General features: G+C 50.3%; 1 protein-coding gene across 1 annotated transcript in view; it reads right to left on the bottom strand.

The window, feature by feature from the left end:
* Positions 1-1,805: 1,805 nt before the first annotated feature.
* LOC135054874 (zinc finger protein 3-like) overlaps positions 1,806-16,910 on the bottom strand; it is an 80,010-nt gene continuing 64,905 nt past the window's right edge. The window contains exon 7 of the mRNA XM_063958293.1: positions 1,806-2,765. Coding sequence (XP_063814363.1) covers positions 2,032-2,765 — 734 coding nt within the window. The 3' untranslated portion in view covers positions 1,806-2,031. The remainder of the gene's footprint in view (positions 2,766-16,910) is intronic.

Raw genomic sequence — 16,910 nt, forward strand, 5'->3', positions numbered from 1 at the left:
TCCTTCTCCACGCTCTCCCAACTCTCCTATGCCTGGTCTCCCAGCACTGTCACCACTACTCCCCTCTGCCTGGAATCACAGCACGCTCCCAGACTTCCCTCTGCCTGCTCTCCCAGCACTGTCCCCACCACTCCTTCCTCACACTCTCCCGACTCCGTTTTGCCTGGTCTCCCAGCACTGTCCCCACTCCTCCTCCTCCTCCCCTGACTCCCCTCTGCCCGCTCTCCCAGCACTGTCCCCACTACTCCTCCCCTGCGCCCTCCCTTGACCCCCCTCCCTCTGCCTGCTCTCCCAGCACTGTCCCCACTACTCCTTCCCTGCACTCTCCCCAGACTCCCCTTTGCCTGGTCTCCCAGCACTGTCCCCACTCCTCCTCCTCCTCCCCGGACTCCCCTCTGCCCGATCTCCCAGCACTGTCCCCACTACTCCTTCCCTGCGCTCTCCCCTGACCCCCCTCCCTCTGCCTGCTCTCCCAGCACTGTCCCCACTCCTCCTCCCCTGACTCCCCTCTGTCCACTCTCCCAGCACTGTCCCCACTCCTCCTCCCCTGACTCCCCTCTGTCCACTCTCCCAGCACTGTCCCCCACTACTTCTCCCCTCTGCCCACTCTCCCAGCACTGTCCCCATTACTCCTTCCCTGCGCTCTCCCGACTCCCCTCCCTATGCTTGCTCTCCCAGCACTGTCCCCACTACTCCTTCCCTGCGCTCTCCCGACTCCCCTCCCTCTGCCCGCTCTCCTAGCACTGTCCCCACTACTCCTTCCCTGCGCTCTCCCGACTCCCCTCCCTCTGCCTGCTCTCCCAGCACTGTCCCCGCTACTCCTTCCCTGCGCTCTCCCCTGACCCCCCTCCCTCTGCCTGGTCTCCCAGCACTGTCCCCACTACTCCTTCCCTGTGCTCTCCCCTGTCTCCCCTCCCTCTGCCTGCTCTCCCAGCACTGTCCTCAAAAAAAACACACACACACCATGACTCTTCCAGGGAGGAGACGGAGCGTTTCCGGGGCGGCGCGGCGTGAACGGGGGCATGATCACGGTGGCTGCGTGACATCACATGCAGCCGCCATGATCGCGAACATGGTGGCGGGAGTCCTCCAGCGCAGCTTAGGCTTCCACAGTTTATGCTAACAAGCAGAAACTGCAGAGCGTTCGCAATTCCTTACATGTTGAACTGGAGGAGGCGGTGGTCAGCATGTTGGGCGGCCTTGCCCAGCGATGGGCGGCCCCCAGCATGCGATCCAAAGGATACGCAAATTCTGCTGATTAGCAGAATTTGCTATCCTTACTACATTAGGCCCAATATTGGGTTGCAAGTAGCACGTGTGTATTGTAACTAATGGTAGCAACACCTCTGATCACTGCATAATTGTTCCAGATAATAAACTTTATATTCTTAGGAATCTGACTGACTGGATGTTGTGATTCTATTGAAAAGTACATCATCAATTGGGGGCTCGTCCAAGATCTGAACACAGGAAATCTCGTATATGCTACCTTATCAGACTCAGATGCTATGCTAATAGGTACTCCCAGAAACAGCTAAATAGGAGTGTCATAGGATACTTGCATATTGTCCCTACTTTAGAGGTTTATAACTTTTCACTTAGATCCAGTGATACCTTTTACACAGCACAAAAGCCGAGAGAAAGAGGAAGGAAAAAAAACAAAAACAAAAAAAGGGGGGAAAGACTTACTTTCATCTGTATAACTCACCTCCTCATTTTGCCATACTAATGAGAGTCTTCATAGTTACGTCCAAGATACATTGACAGTGAAAGCATTGTTTGAATAAAAAGACAGAATCGCCATTGCCCAAGGAAAAACAGTCTACTTTTATACCCAATTGATTTTCAGGTAGATAAAACATTTTTTGGAGAACACAGAGGTGACATAGCAACTTTACCAGACCTTTCATGATTTTCCAGAACATAACCGACACAGACGACACATCAAAGGGCTTATTTTCCTTTTGCATATTATTGTCCAATTTATTATGAGTCATTAGATAAAACCCAAACCCTTTCCCCATCTTGACGCTATGTACGTAGCTTTTCACTAATGTGTGTTCTCTGATGTTTAACAAGATACGAGTTAGTGGAGAAGGATTTCCCGCAGTCAGTACAAGAAAACGGTTTCTCTCCTCTGTGACAAGTCTGGTGCAGGAGGAGGTAAGACCTCTGTGAAAAGCACTTCCCACAATCAGAACAGGAATAGGGTTTCTCACCCGTGTGAATTCTCTGATGCATGCAGAGACTGGCATTGCGGGCAAAGCACTTGCCACATTCAGAACAGGAAAATGGTTTCTCCCCCGTGTGGCATCTCTCGTGCAGAACGAGATAAGATTTCTGAGTGAAGCTTTTCCCACAATCCTCACATGAGTATGGTTTCTCTCCCGTGTGAATGATCTGATGTCTCGTGAGATGCGATTTGTAGGCAAAGCATTTCCCGCATTCGGTGCATACGTATTGTTTTTTGCCGGTATGAATTTTCTGATGAGAGACTAGGTGTGACTTGCAGCTAAAGCTGTCCCCACATTCAGAGCAGATATAGATTTGCTCTCCGATATGGCCCATGCCACGGGAGATAATGTCTGAGGGATTAGGAAAATAATCATTGTGCTTGGAGAGTGGAAACGACAGATCAGAGTGACTGAACGCCTGATGGCTGTGTGAGAGGATGAGATTTTCTCCTTCGGTGTCTTGCAAATTATCTTCCATTTCAGAACCTGGAGAAGACATTGGATGTCCCTCGGAGATGTTCTTGTAGATACCTGTGAAAAAAAAAAGCAGTGTTAAAACTCTATTCTAAAAACAGCCATAGTGTAAAAGATTTTCCAGATTTAATAAAGTTGGATTTTTACTGATGCGCCTTTGTTCTATGTAGTAAAACAAAAGCCATTTTGTTGTAGAAAGTTTTGAAACAGCCGGAGCCAGTTCATTGTACGAAGGGAGGAAGTCCACACAAAGAAACCTCTATGAGTAGATCCCTCCCTCTGAGACTGTGAGTTGGGTACGCCCAGTTTATGTCTAAAGATACCTTTTAGAGTTGATCTTGCACCACTTATTTGTGAGGTATGCTTGCTGAAATCACCTGCTTGAGTGTTATGCATGCAACATGGTGTAGTGTAAGTGAAATAAAAGAGAAACCTCTATATACGTATCCTGCAACTGCTTTGAGTGAGTAGGGTATGCTTATTCTTAACCAAGATTTGGAGCTGGAACCCACCCCATAAATATATTGGTTACTTCACAACAAACTATAAACTTGTTATAAGCATTTATCCAAACCATACTACACATTGAATATTTTTTTTCTATGTCCTCATGTCAACAAGAGGGGAAGAATAAAGGGAAAGGATGAATTTCTTAAGACATCTGGATTTTAAAATACATCACATTGGATTGGTCACTATATAGTAATGTGTGTATTTGAATGTGATTATCTATAGCGTATTTGATTCATTGCCAACTAATTCATTTGTGTATTCCGATTACCTGATTGGGCAGGTTCTAGGCATTTTGGATTGAGTAGACACACCCGTGCATGACAGGATTTCTTTTGTCAGGAATGTGTTTTTTAGTCTGCATTTCAATTCAGGGAGGGATATTGTAATTAGTCAGGGGTCAATTCAATTTGCCGACAGTTGAATAGCGCCGGGAATTAGCTCCCGTTGCTATTCAATACAGCGCCATGTGACAATTGTCGGGAATTCCTCTTGCAGCAGAAACCCGACAAAAGTGCTGGCGCGAGGCTGATTCTGTTGGGAATCAGCATTGTGCCGGGCATTTAAGCCGGAGAATGCCCGTTCTCCCACCAAATCAACCTGTTAAGTCCGGGAGAATGGGCATTCGCAGACTTAACATGAGCAGGATTGAATAGCGATGGGAGCTAATTCCCGGCGCTATTCAACTGTCGGCAAATTGAATTAAACCCTTTGACTTAAATAGCATGTTGGGGACTTTTCAAACTCCCGGGAATTCGATTGTCAGGAATGTGTTTTTTTTAGTCTGCAATTCAATTCAGGGCAGGATATTGTAATTAGTCTGACTTAAATCAGGATTTTGGTACTTACCGATAAATCCCTTTCTCCGATTCCACAGGGGCCAGTGGAGCACAGTTACAATGGGGAAATAGTAGGCAGTAATTGGGAGCTGGCACTTTAAAAATTCTAACACTGTGGCTAGCTCCTCCCCTACTATGTCCCCCCTCCAAGCCAGTCTACGTAAAACTGTGCCCGAGGAGAGCTGTAATAAACAAACTTGAAGGTAGAGGAGGTTAACGCCGCCATGTAAACCAGGATAACACAAAACAACCCTGGAACTTAACCTAACAAAAAGGTAAAACTGAACCAAACAAGCAGTCACATAGTGATCTGCAAACCGTTAAGCAAAAAAGGAGGAAACAGCGCTGGGTGGGCGTCCAGTGGCCCCTGTGGAATCGGAGAAAGGGATTTATCGGTAAGTACCAAAATCCTGATTTCTCCTTCATCCACTAGGGGCCACTGGAGCACAGTTACAATGGGGACGTCCCAGAGCTCCTAAAACGGGTGGGAGAGCGCGGAGAGTCCTGTAACACCGCTCGGCCAAACTGCGATGCAGAGGCCACAAACGTGTCAAACTTGTAGAATTTGACAAACGTATGTCGGCCCGACCAAGTAGCCGCCCGACATAAAGTAGTCATGGAGGCCCCACGGTCAGCCGCCCACGAAGGTCCCACAGAGCGCGTAGAGTGCGCTGAAATCGAAGATGGAGGTTCCCAAGAAGCTGCCAAATAAGCTTGTCTGATGGTCAGTTGAATCCATCGAGACAAAGTCTGTTTAGAAGCCGGCCAACCACGGCGAGCAGCATTGTAGAGAACAAATAAGGAATCTGACTTCCGAATAGTTGAAGTCCTCTCCACATAGATCTTGAGCGCCCTGACAACGTCCAATGTTCTCGAATCCGGAGAGTCCACCGAGAGTGCCGGAACCACAAGAGGTTGATTGATGTGAAAATCAGACACCACCTTAGGTAGAAAAGACATACGAGTACGAAGCTCGGCCCTATCCGCATGAAACACCAGGTAAGGAGACCTACAAGAGAGAGCCCCAAGTTCCGACACCCGTCTAGCTGAAGCCAGCGCCAGGAGAAGAACCACCTTCCAGGTGAGATATTTTATCTCCACTGATTCCAGGGGCTCAAACAGCGGGAATGGAGGAAAGAGGTAAACGAACTGGAAATTCCAAGGAGCCGTGAGAGCATCCACGCCCGCCGCCGCCGCCGGGTCCCTCGTCCGAGAGTAATACAGAGGCAACTGATGGTTCAGGCGGGACGCCATGAGGTCGATTTGTGGTTTTCCCCACCGGCGGACCAGTTGCCAAAACACCTGGAGATGTAGAGACCACTCTCCGGGTGCATATCCTGTCGGCTTAGATAATCGGCTTCCCAATTGTCCACTCCCGGAATGAATATCGCCGAGAAGGACAGAGCATACGTCTCCGCCCAGAGAAGGATGTTGGTGACCTCCCTCATCGCTGCACGGCTGCAAGTGCCGCCCTGACGGTTGATGTACGCCACCGTCGTGGCGTTGTCGGACTGAACTCTGACCGCTCGACCGTGTAGTAGGTGATGCGCCTGAAGCAGAGCATTGTACACCGCCCTTAGTTCGAGAATGTTTATGGGGAGAGCGGATTCGTGTATTGACCAGCGCCCCTGAAACCGATGTTCCAGGGTCACTGCTCCCCAGCCTCGCAGACTGGCGTCCGTGGTGAGGAGAGTCCAATCCCATACACCGAACCGCCTTCCTTCCAACAGATGCGTCAACTGGAGCCACCAGAGAAGCGACGACCGTGCCTTTGGAGATAGCGTCACCCGCTGATGAAGGAACAGATGAGATCCTGACCACTGATGTAGAAGACACAGCTGAAACGGTCGAGAGTGGAAGCGACCGTACGGAAGAGCTTCGAACGCTGCTACCATCTTTCCCAGAAGGCGAATGCACAGATACACTGACACCCGACGGTTTCGAAGAACCGACCTTACCAGTGTCTGCAGAGACAGGATTTTGTCCTGAGGAAGGAAAACCTTCTGACGGACCTTGTCGAGAATCATCCCCAGAAACAACAGCCGTTGTGAGGGGCATAAGTGAGACTTCGGGAAACTCAGGATCCACCCGTGACGAATCAGAAGGTCCTGCGTCATCCGGATATTCTGAAGCAACAGTTCTGCAGAGCTTGCTTTTATTAGCTGATCGTCCAGATAGGGAACAATCGTCACACCCTGCTTCCGAAGTAGGGCCATCATGACCGCCATGACCTTTGTGAACACTCTGGGAGCAGAAGAGAGAACGAAAGGAAGGGCCTGGAACTGGAAATGAGCGCCCTGTATCGCGAACCAAGAAAAGCCTGATGAGGAGGCCAAATGGGAACATGTAAGTATGCATCCTTGATGTCTAAGGATGCCAGAAACTCGTTTCTCTCCAACCCCGCAATAACAGACTGGAGGGACTCCATCTTGAACTTGAATACCCTCAAATACGGATTGAGATCCTTCAAGTTCAGGATTGGCCTGACTGAGCCGTCCGGCTTCGGTACGAGAAACAGACTTGAGTAATAGCCCTGCTTCCGATGATGAGAGGGAACAGGGATCACCACCCTTGCGGATAGAAGCTTCTGGACCGCTGCCTGTAAGGCAACTCCGCGGTTGTCGGAAACTGGCAAACCCGTGGTAAAAAAACGCTGGGGCGGTTGTTCCTGAAAATCGAGCTTGTAACCGCAAGTGATTAGATCCCGGACCCAAGCGTCCGGACAGGACTGTACCCAGACCTCCTTGAAATCCCACAGACGAGCTCCCACCCTGTGATCTCCCAGGTGGGAGGGAAGCCCGTCATGCGGTGGTAGTGGTAGAGGACTTAACCTCTGACTGAGCTGAGGCTGCGGACCCTCTACCCCTGCCGCTGCCTCTACCTCTATGGCCACGGAAGGTAGAAGTTCCTCCCCTGGCCTGGCCTCGGAACCTGGAAGGGGTACGAAAGGAGCGAAAGGAAGGACCCCTATATGGCCTGCGAGTGGCTGGAGCAGCAGAAGGAAGATAAGTCGACTTACCACCGGTGGCCTGAGAGATCCAGGCATCCAGATCCTTACCAAACAGAACCTCACCCGTAAAGGGCAACGCTTCTGCTGCCCTTTTGGATTCCGTATCCGCTTGCCACTGCCGGAGCCAGAGAGCTCTGCGGGCCGCAATTGCTAAGGCGGAAATCCTAGCCCCGAGAATACAGATGTCCTTGGACGCTTCGCAAAGATAAAGGGCTGATTCACGGATGTGTTCCGCCCACTGTATCAATTGATCCGCCGGCAATTCGTCACGAATTCCAGAGGACAAGTGCTCCGCCCAAGCTTCGATCGCCTTGTTGACCCAACAACCTACCTGCGCCGGGCGATGTAATACCCCCGCCGCCGAGTAAATAGTCTTCAAGGTGGATTCCAACTTCCTATCAGACGCCTCCTTAAGCGAAGTTGCTCCCGGAACCGGTAGGACCGTCTTTTTGGACAGATGAGACACCGAAGGATCTACAATCGGAGAGGTCTCATAACGTTTCCTGCTATCTGCGGGAAAAGGATAGAAAGACAAAATTTTTCTTGATACCTGAAACTTTGCGTCTGGATGTTTCCAGGCTGCCGTTATGAGCGCATCCAGCTCCTCCGAAACTGGAAAAGTCACCGGCAAGCATTGGTTGGTGCCAAACCTTGAAGGGCGTAAGGCGTCCTGCTCCGTCTCCTCCACCTGTAATACTGAGCGAATAGCAGTAATAAGAGCCTCTATAACCTGAGCTACTGGTTCAGAGTCCCCGTACACCTGATCGTCATCAGTATCCGGTATATCGACATCCTGTATATCCTGTACATCTAACCCTGCCTCATCTAATTGAGGCATATCATCGTCAAAGTCCTGCAACACAGAGGCTAGCAATCTCTTTTTAGAAGCCTGTTGAGGGGGGCTAAAGGACGGAACTTGGGAAGGGATTACCGCCCTAGAGAGTCCTTCTACTGACTTTGCCAATGAGACAGCCCAAGCAGGTTCTGGCTCCGGTGCCGGGACAAGCTGTCGGAACCGGGCCGCCTCTCTATCTTCCCGAGAGGCCTTTAGTTCCCTAGTCAGCAAAGACATAACCTCTGTGAGTTGTGTCGTCCATGCAGGGGCGCTCTGGGGTTCTGAGGAGGGCTGAGCAGATGGCTCTGACTCCTCACATAAAACCTGAACCTGTTTTTGTGTTGCCTTGGAGCCTTTACTGGCCATGGCAGCACCTAACATTGTGACCCTCCCCCACAGGAAAACAGCAATAGGCAGAAGGGGAGGGAGGGGGGAGAGTAGGGAAAAATGCAGCCACAGCAGCCCGATCTATCCTGCACGATACTGTGCAGCTACAGGCTGTAAAGAAGTATATAGATACCCCCCAGTGCCCCCCTTCCCCACTGTAACAGGCTCACTGTGCTGTGCAGTGCCGTGGCGCTTCTCCGTCCCACGCTGCTGCAACAGAAATGGCCGCCAGCGTCTCTGTATTAAATAAATAAAGAAAATAGCCAGAGCTACCCAAGCCCCCGTGACACCTTTAACTAAAACATGTAGTAGCGGTGGAAGGGGGGGGGGGGTGGGCACTCAGCATTTAATAATGTGGTGGAGTGGCCACGACACGCGCCGCACGCAGCGGTGTCCGGCCACGTATACTTACCGCCGCCGAGCTGCTGGAATCTTCAGCCAACGGAGCAGCCCCGACACGCGCCGCACGCAGCGGTGTCCGGCCGGCTCCGGAGAGCTAGTGTCTCCTTCAGCCGGGGCCCATCCCGAGCCGCACGCAGCTGGCAGTGGCAGAGCTGCCAGTCTGTGAGTGTAAGTAAGAAAAAGAAAAATAAATAAATAAATTCTTCAGAGAAGACCCAAGTGAACCAGCTCCCTTGGGCACAAATTAAAGACTGGCTTGGAGGGGGGACATAGTAGGGGAGGAGCTAGCCACAGTGTTAGAATTTTTAAAGTGCCAGCTCCCAATTACTGCCTACTATTTCCCCATTGTAACTGTCCTTCAGTGGCCCCTAGTGGATGAAGGAGAAATATGCATGTCGGGGAAGGGACATGAAGGGGACTTATTTGTACTTCCAGGAATGCAATGTTATATAAGTCAAGACTTGGGAGAAGAAGCCACAACCATTTTGGTACTGACCTGAAAGGAATTGTAGTAGCATTGATAGTTTAACCCAGGTATTTAAAGGTATCCACTTGTTCATCTAGGTTTAGCTGCACAGGTGTTATTCCAGTAAAAATGTTCTTGTGTTTTTCGCATTTAGTTGTAAGCCAAGCTTTGCTGCATTTGTGCAGACCTGGATTAGGATGTTTTGGGCACCCTGCATGTTTTCGGCTAGGAAGAGGATATAATCAGCGTAGACTAGATCTGTGAGGGCTGGATGTTTGTGGGCAACGGTGCCCATTTTATTTAGAAAAGATTTTCTGAGGTTCCAGTTCATAGCTATGTTGAAGAGCATGGACGTTACTATACACCCTTGCTTGACGCCAGTTGAGATTGTGAACAGTTGAGACATTTGGCCTGAATATTTCATTTGTTTGATCCCTTGTTGTAGTAAGCTTGAAGCACCCACTAATTACTTCTAAGCCCTCATATAGCTTCCCCTCACAGTAAAACAGTTCACTAGTTTGTATGCTGTTACAGTTTTAGACTACGTTGGCCTTAAGGCCCGTACACACTGGCCGATATATCGTCCGTTCTCTTGAACGGCCGATATATCGCGGGTCCGTCAGCCAGTGTGTACGGCCAATACGTCTGTGAACTCCGTCGTTCACCGACGTATCGCGTCGGCCCCGCAGCACAGCCGACGGCCAATATATCTAACGATATATTGGCGCGTCGCTGTGTGTGTACGGCGGTCTGCCGTCCGCCCGTACACATGCTGCGGCAGCCGGCGGTGATTGACAGCTGAACTGGGCAGGCGTGTGTACACGCCCGCCCAGTTCATGACGTCAGTCCCCGACGGATCGGGTAGTGTGTATGCTCAACACACTGCCCGATCCGTCCATAGATATATCTGCAGATCAATTGATCGGCAGATATATCTTTCCAGTGTGTACCCACCTTTACTCTTATCAGGTCCCAAATCACAATGAAGCACCTCAAATCTACAATGCTACACTATCTACTCATTAGGGCCGATTCTATTCTGAGCGATGTACAGTTATTTCTCCCAACTTAGAATATTGGCGGGCGTTCAATAGCCTTGCTTGATTTGTTTTATCCCTAATACAATTCTGTGCATGATATGTAAAATAGGTCGCCCTATAATTGGTTCCCGGGGAAGAGAAAGACGGAGATTAGCCTTCCTGCTCTTCTCTTCCTCCCGGGAAGACGCTGTGGCCATTAGCAAAAGAAAGCGTCTCCCCAGACACTCAGCCTGTTACTATACACAGAGTCTGCAGCTCAGCATCCCCCAGCAGCAGCCAGTGGCTGTGGCTCTGTTTACACACACGCTATTACTACTGGGCATGGAGGCTGCTGGCTGGGTTGCCCAAGCAAGCTATGGTTCACACAACAACAATCCCCTTTGCAGTCCCCCCATCAGGTCTGCTGGTGATGGTTGTGAGAGGGTGCTGGGAGGAAAGTTGATGGGTGGGGGGTTGAAAGGGTGAATGTGAGAGGGGGTGTTAGGGTGAATGTGAGTTGTCAGGGAGGAGAAGGGGTGGATGTGAGGGGGCGTAGTGTACTGTGTGGGTGGTGCAGTGTGCAGGGTAGCGGTGGTAGTGTAGTGCGTGCGGGGAGCGTGGTGCAGGATAACAGATGTAGTGTAGTGTTTGCGTTGATGGGGTGCAGGGTAGCAGCGCTAGTGTAGTGTGTGTGGGGAGGCGGGTGTAGAGTAGCGGCAGTAGCAGTGGTAATTTACTGTACTGTGAGTGGGGATAGGGTGCAGGATAGCGGTGGTAGTATGCAGGGGAGGGTGTGCACAGTGAGAAGTAGTGTAGTGTGTGCAGGGAGAGGGTGCAGGGTAGCTGCAGTAGTGTTTGCAGGGAGGGGGATGCAGGGTGAGAGGTAGTGTACTGTGTGTGGGGAGGGGTGTGTACTGGGTGTTAAATTAAGTAAATTGTTTTCTATGGGCTAAATTCCATTCAGCACGGATTAAATAGTGTCAGTAGGGGGCTGCCGCAGCTAATCAATTTAGCGCACCATAAATTGGAGAATGGCGGTTCTCGCAACTTAAACCTGCTGTTTTGTCTGGAGAACCAGCATTCTCTGACATAACTGCCTGGCCGCGATGCTGTTTGCGCCGCGCTGCGGCATAAAATAGCATGGCTGTCCTAGTTGTGTAAGCATAGTGGTGAGATTCCGAACCAGCACACACACCAAGAGGAAAGCCAAGCTAACCAAACTTGAAACAGGAACAGCAACAGCTGAACCAACATTACTTAACCAAGTAACAGTGCAGGAAGAATGAAGCACTGGGCGGGCGCCCAGTATCCTCTACGGACTACGAGAAAAGGATTTACCGGTAAGTAATTAAAATCCTATTTTCTTTTACGTCCAAGAGGATACTGGGGTCCATTTAGTACCATGGGGATGTACCAAAGCTCCCAAACCGGGCGGGAGAGTGCTGAGGTTCCTGCAGAACTGATTGTCCAAACTGAAGGTCCTCAGAGGCCAAAGTATCGAACTTGTAGAACTTAGCAAACGTGTTCGAACCTGACCAAGTAGCTGCTCGGTAGAGCTGTAAAGCAGAGACACCCCGGGCAGCCGCCCAGGAAGAACCCACCGACCTAGTAGAGTGGGCCTGTAAAGATTTTGGACATGGCAAACCTGCCGTGGAATAAGCATGCTGGATAGTAAGTCTGATCCAGCATGCAATTGTCTGCTTTGAAGCAGGACACCCAATCTTATTGGGATCATAAACAACAAACAGTGAATCCGTCTTTCTGTCACGAGCTGTTCTTTTCACATACATCTTCAAAGCCCTCACAACATCCAACGACTTTGAAGTAGTAGCGGTGTCGGTGACAACCGGAACCACAATAGGTTGGTTGATGTGAAATGCGGACACCACTTTAGGAAGAAATTGCTGACGAGTTCTGAGTGCAGCTCTGTCCTCATGGAAAATGAAATAGGGACTTTTGTGAGACAAAGCCCCCAAGCTCCGACACACGTTTTGCTGAAGCCAAGGCCAACAGTGTGACGGTCTTCCACGTAAGATATTTTATGTCCACCTCCTGTAACGGTTCAAACCAGTCCGATTGGAGGAACTGTAGCACCACACTGAGATCTCAAGGTGCCGTGGGATGCACAAAGGGAGGTTGGATGTGCAGAACACCTTTCAAGAACGTCTGGACCTCAGGGAGAGAAGCCAATTGTTTCTGAAAGAAAATGGACAAGGCCGAAATCCGAACTTTTATGGAGCCCAGACGCAGGCCCACATCCACGCCTGCCTGCAGAAAAAGCAGGAATCGTACCAGATGAAAATCCATCGCAGAATCATTTCTGCTCTCACACCAAGAGACGTATCTCTTCCAAATACGATGGTAATGCTTAGACGTTAGCCCCTTTCTGGCTTGGATCATAGTAGGGATAACCTTGTTAGGGATCCCTCTCCTGGCTAGAATCAGCCATTCAACTTCCATGCCGTCAAACGTAGCCACAGTAAGTCCCGATAGATGAACGGGCCCTGTTGCAGAAGATCCTCGCAAAGATGTAGACGGATCCACGGATCTTCGACGAGCATCTCTAGAAGGTCTGCATACCAGGCCCTTCTTGGCCAGTCCGGAGCAATGAGTATTGCTTGAACCTTGTCCTTTTTTATTCGTTTTAGAATTCTTGGGATCAGAGGAATCGGAAGAAACATGTACACCATCTGATAGACCCATGGAGTCATCAGGGCGTCTATCGCCACTGCCTGTGGGTCTCTCGACCTGGAACAATACCACCTGAGCTTTTTGTTGAGACGACAGGCCATCATGTCGATCTGTGGATATCCCCATCGACTTGTCAAGCACCTGAACACATCCGTGTGAAGGCCCCACTCCTCCGGGTGCAGGTCGTGTCTGCTGAGGAAGTCTGCTTCCCAGTTGTCTACTCCCAGATTGAAGACCACCTGACAGCGTGTCTTTCTGCCCAGCGGAGAATTCTTGACACCTCTGACATTGCTGCTCTGCTTTTCGTTCCGCCCTGTCGGTTTATGTACGTTACTGCCGTCACATTGTCCGACTGGACCTGAATTGCCCGATCTTGAAGAAGATGTGAGGCCTGCAGAAGGGCGTTGTATATGGCCCTGAGTTCCAGAATGTTGATCGGAAGGATGACTTCCTGACTTTACCATCTTCCCTGAAACTGCACCCCCTGAGTGACTGCTCCCCCAACCTCTGAGGCTTGCGTCTGTGGTTAACAGAATCCAGTTCTGAATTCCGAACATCCGTCCTGTGATGAGGTGAGAAGACTGTAGCCACCACAGACGGGAGATCCTGGCCTGTGGCGACAGATGGATCCTCTGGTACATGTGAGGATGCGATCCGGTCCATTTGCCCAACAGATCTAGCTGGAATGGTCTTGTGTGAAACGTTCCGTATTGAAGTGCCTCGTAAGAGGTCACCATTTCCCCAGAAGGCGAATGCACAGATGCACCGACACCCGGGTTGGCTTCAGGACATACCGAACCATCGACTGGATCACCAATGCCTTTTGCAACGGAAGAAACACCTTTTGTGACTCCGTGTCCAGTATCATTCCCAGGAATGGGAGCCTACATGTTGGCTCTAGGTGAGATTTCGGAAGGTTCAGAATCCACCCGTGATCCTGGAGGAGTTTGGTTGAGAGACCAATGCTGTCCAGAAACCTCTCCCTGGACGGCACTTTTATCAGGAAATCGTCCAGGTACAGAATTATGGCCCTCATTCCGAGTTGTTCGCTCGGTAAAAATCTTCGCATCGCAGCGATTTTCCGCTTAATGCGCATGCGCAATGTCCGCACTGCGACTGCGCCAAGTAAATTTGCTATGCACTTAGGAATTTTACTCACGGCATTTTCATCGTTCTGGCGATCGTAATGTGATTGACAGGAAATGGGTGTTACTGGGCGGAAACAGGCCGTTTTATGGGCGTGTGGGAAAAAACGCTACCGTTTCCGGAAAAAACGCAGGAGTGGCCGGAGGAACGGAGGAGTGTCTGGGCGAACGCTGGGTGCGTTTGTGACGTCAAACCAGGAACGACAAGCACTGAACTGATCGCAGATGCAGAGTAAGTCTGGAGCTACTCAGAAACTGCTACGAGGTGTGTATTCGCAATATTGCGAATACATCGGTCGCAATTTTAAGATGCTAAGATTCACTCCCAGTAGGCGGCGGCTTAGCATGAGCAAATCTGCTAAAATCCGCTTGCGAGCGAACAACTCGGAATGACCTCCTATGTTCACTTCCTGTTTGCGGAGTAGAAACATCATCTCTGCCATCACCTTGGTGAACACCCTCGGTGCCGTGGAGAGACCAAATGGCAGGGCCTGGAACTGGTAGTGACAGTCTTACAGTGCAAACCATAGATAAGCCTGATGAGGCGGCCAGATCGGAATATGAAGGTACGCATCCTTGATATCCAGAGACACTAGGAATTCCCCCTTCTCCAGACCTGAGAGCACCGCTCTCAGAGACTCCATCTTGAATTTGAACACTCGTAAGTACGGGTTCAAAGACTTGAGGTTCAGAATCGGTCTTACCGAACCATCCGGCTTCGGTACTATGAACAAGCTGGAATAGTACCCCTTGTTTAGTAGATGAGGTGGAACTGGAACAATGACCTAAGTCTGTACCAGTTTTTGGATGGCATGCTGTAAAGTCATACTTGCCTTTTGTGAAACTGGCAAGCCTGATTTGAAGAATCTGTGAGGTGGGAGCTCTTGGAACTCCAGTCTGTATCCCTGGGAAATAAGATCTATGACCCAGTGATCCTGGCACGAATTTGACCAGATCTGACTGAAGAATTGTAGACGGGCTCCCACCTGAATGCCTTCCAGGCATTGCGGTCCACCGTCATGCTGAAATCTTTGAGGAAGCAGAGCCTGAGCTCTGTTCTTGAGCACCTGCAGTTGCTGGTTTGCGTGGTTTACCTCTTGCGCCGCTGGAGGATGTAGAAGCACCTCTGGATTTGCTCTTGAACTTGGCCGTCCGAAAGGACTGTAGCTTAGAAGCTGAATAAGTCTTCTTAGTTGGGGTGGCTGCGGTAGGAAGATACGTAGACTTACCCGCAGTAGCTGTGAAGATCCATTTGTCTAGTTCATCTCCAAACAAATCTCCTGTGAATGGTAGGCCTTCCACGCCTTTCCTGGAGTCTGCGTCAGCAGTCCACTGGCGTAGCCACAATCCCCTGTGTGCCGACACTGCCATAGAGGTGGCACGTGCGTTAAGCACGCCTATTTCCTTTATGGCTTCCACCATATAGTTCGCAGAGTCCTGTATATGCTGCAGGAGAAAGACAACATTCCCCCTAGATTACCTGACCATTTAGCAATGGCTTTAGTGATCCACGCACATGCAATAGTGGGTCTTTGGGCCACCCCAGCAGCTGTGTACAATGATTTGAGTGTATTCTCAATTCCCTCTGTAGCCTCTATTCCCTGTGACAGAGCCACATCCCCCCCTTCAAGTCTACCTCACCCTCCTCCAAGTCTGACCCATCAGCGTCAGAGTCAGATTGCAGGATATAGGCCAGAGATCGCTTTTGCGGACAAATGGGAGGGGACCGAGACGCTTTTTGGGGGACTGAGTCTCTGTTCATAAACTCATCCACAGTCTGTTTTAAGTATTGCATCTCTTTCTCATTGCGGGATAGCTTTGTAGAAAGAGTGGAAATCATTCCTTTGAGAGAATTAACCCACTCCGGTTCAGCCCCGCTAGCTTGTGATCCCTGAGTACCCAGTAGTGAGCACCCTGGTGAAGAGGAACACCCCGCTGTACAAGAAACACACTCTTTGCCTGACATAATGTAATATGACAGCACACACACACACAGGAAAAGTTAAGCACAAAGAGCCCTTCAGGGAGACACAGAGTTGTTTGGAGCCAGCCCCCACCGCGGCCTTATCGCTAATGCCAAGCTTAGCCGGGTCACAGACTAAGTAACCTAACAGGGGACTTAGTACACTAATAGTCGCTCTCCCCCTGCTATGTCCCCCTGGTACCGCTGAGGTAATCTGGAGTCACACTGGAGGAGCTGCGCATCCCTGTCCTGTCCTCGTCTGTGTCCACTGCAGAGGGAAAATGGCGCTGGTGAGCTGCTGGATCCTCTCATAGTGAAGCCCCGCCCCTTCAATGGCGCGCGGTCTTCCCACTTATTTTATACTGGCTGAGGAATCTGGTTTTTAAAATGGAGAGAAACCGTTTTATGGCTGCGTTGCCAGTCTGGGTACTGTGGGGGTCATTCCGAGTTGATCGCTCGCTGCATTTTTTCGCAATGCAGCTAACCGGTTACTACTGTGCATGCGTATGCATCGCAATGCGCACGCACGTCGTACGGGTACACAGCGGTTCATTGCTGGGCGATGGATTTAACGAAGAATCCATTCGCCCAACCGATTGCAAGGAGAATGACAGTAAGAGGGCATTTATAAGTGTCAACTGAACGTATGAAAAAACTCAGGCATGTCCAGGCGTTTGCAGGGCGGGTGTGTAACGTAAATTCCGGGACCAAAAAGACTGAAGTGATCGCAAGGGCTGAGTAAGTCCAGAGCTACTCAAACTGCAAAAAACTTTTTCGTCCCGCTCGGCTGCACACGCGTTCGCACACTTGCAAAGCGAAAACACATTCCCCCGTGGGCGGCGACCATGTTGTTGCACGGCTGCTAAAAGTAGCTAGCGAGCAATCGGTATGAACCCCTGTGTACAGTGTACTGAGACGCAGTTGTGTACTGTGTC

This window comes from Pseudophryne corroboree, chromosome 3 (genome assembly GCF_028390025.1).
Source record: "Pseudophryne corroboree isolate aPseCor3 chromosome 3, aPseCor3.hap2, whole genome shotgun sequence".
Lineage (NCBI taxonomy): Eukaryota > Metazoa > Chordata > Amphibia > Anura > Myobatrachidae > Pseudophryne > Pseudophryne corroboree.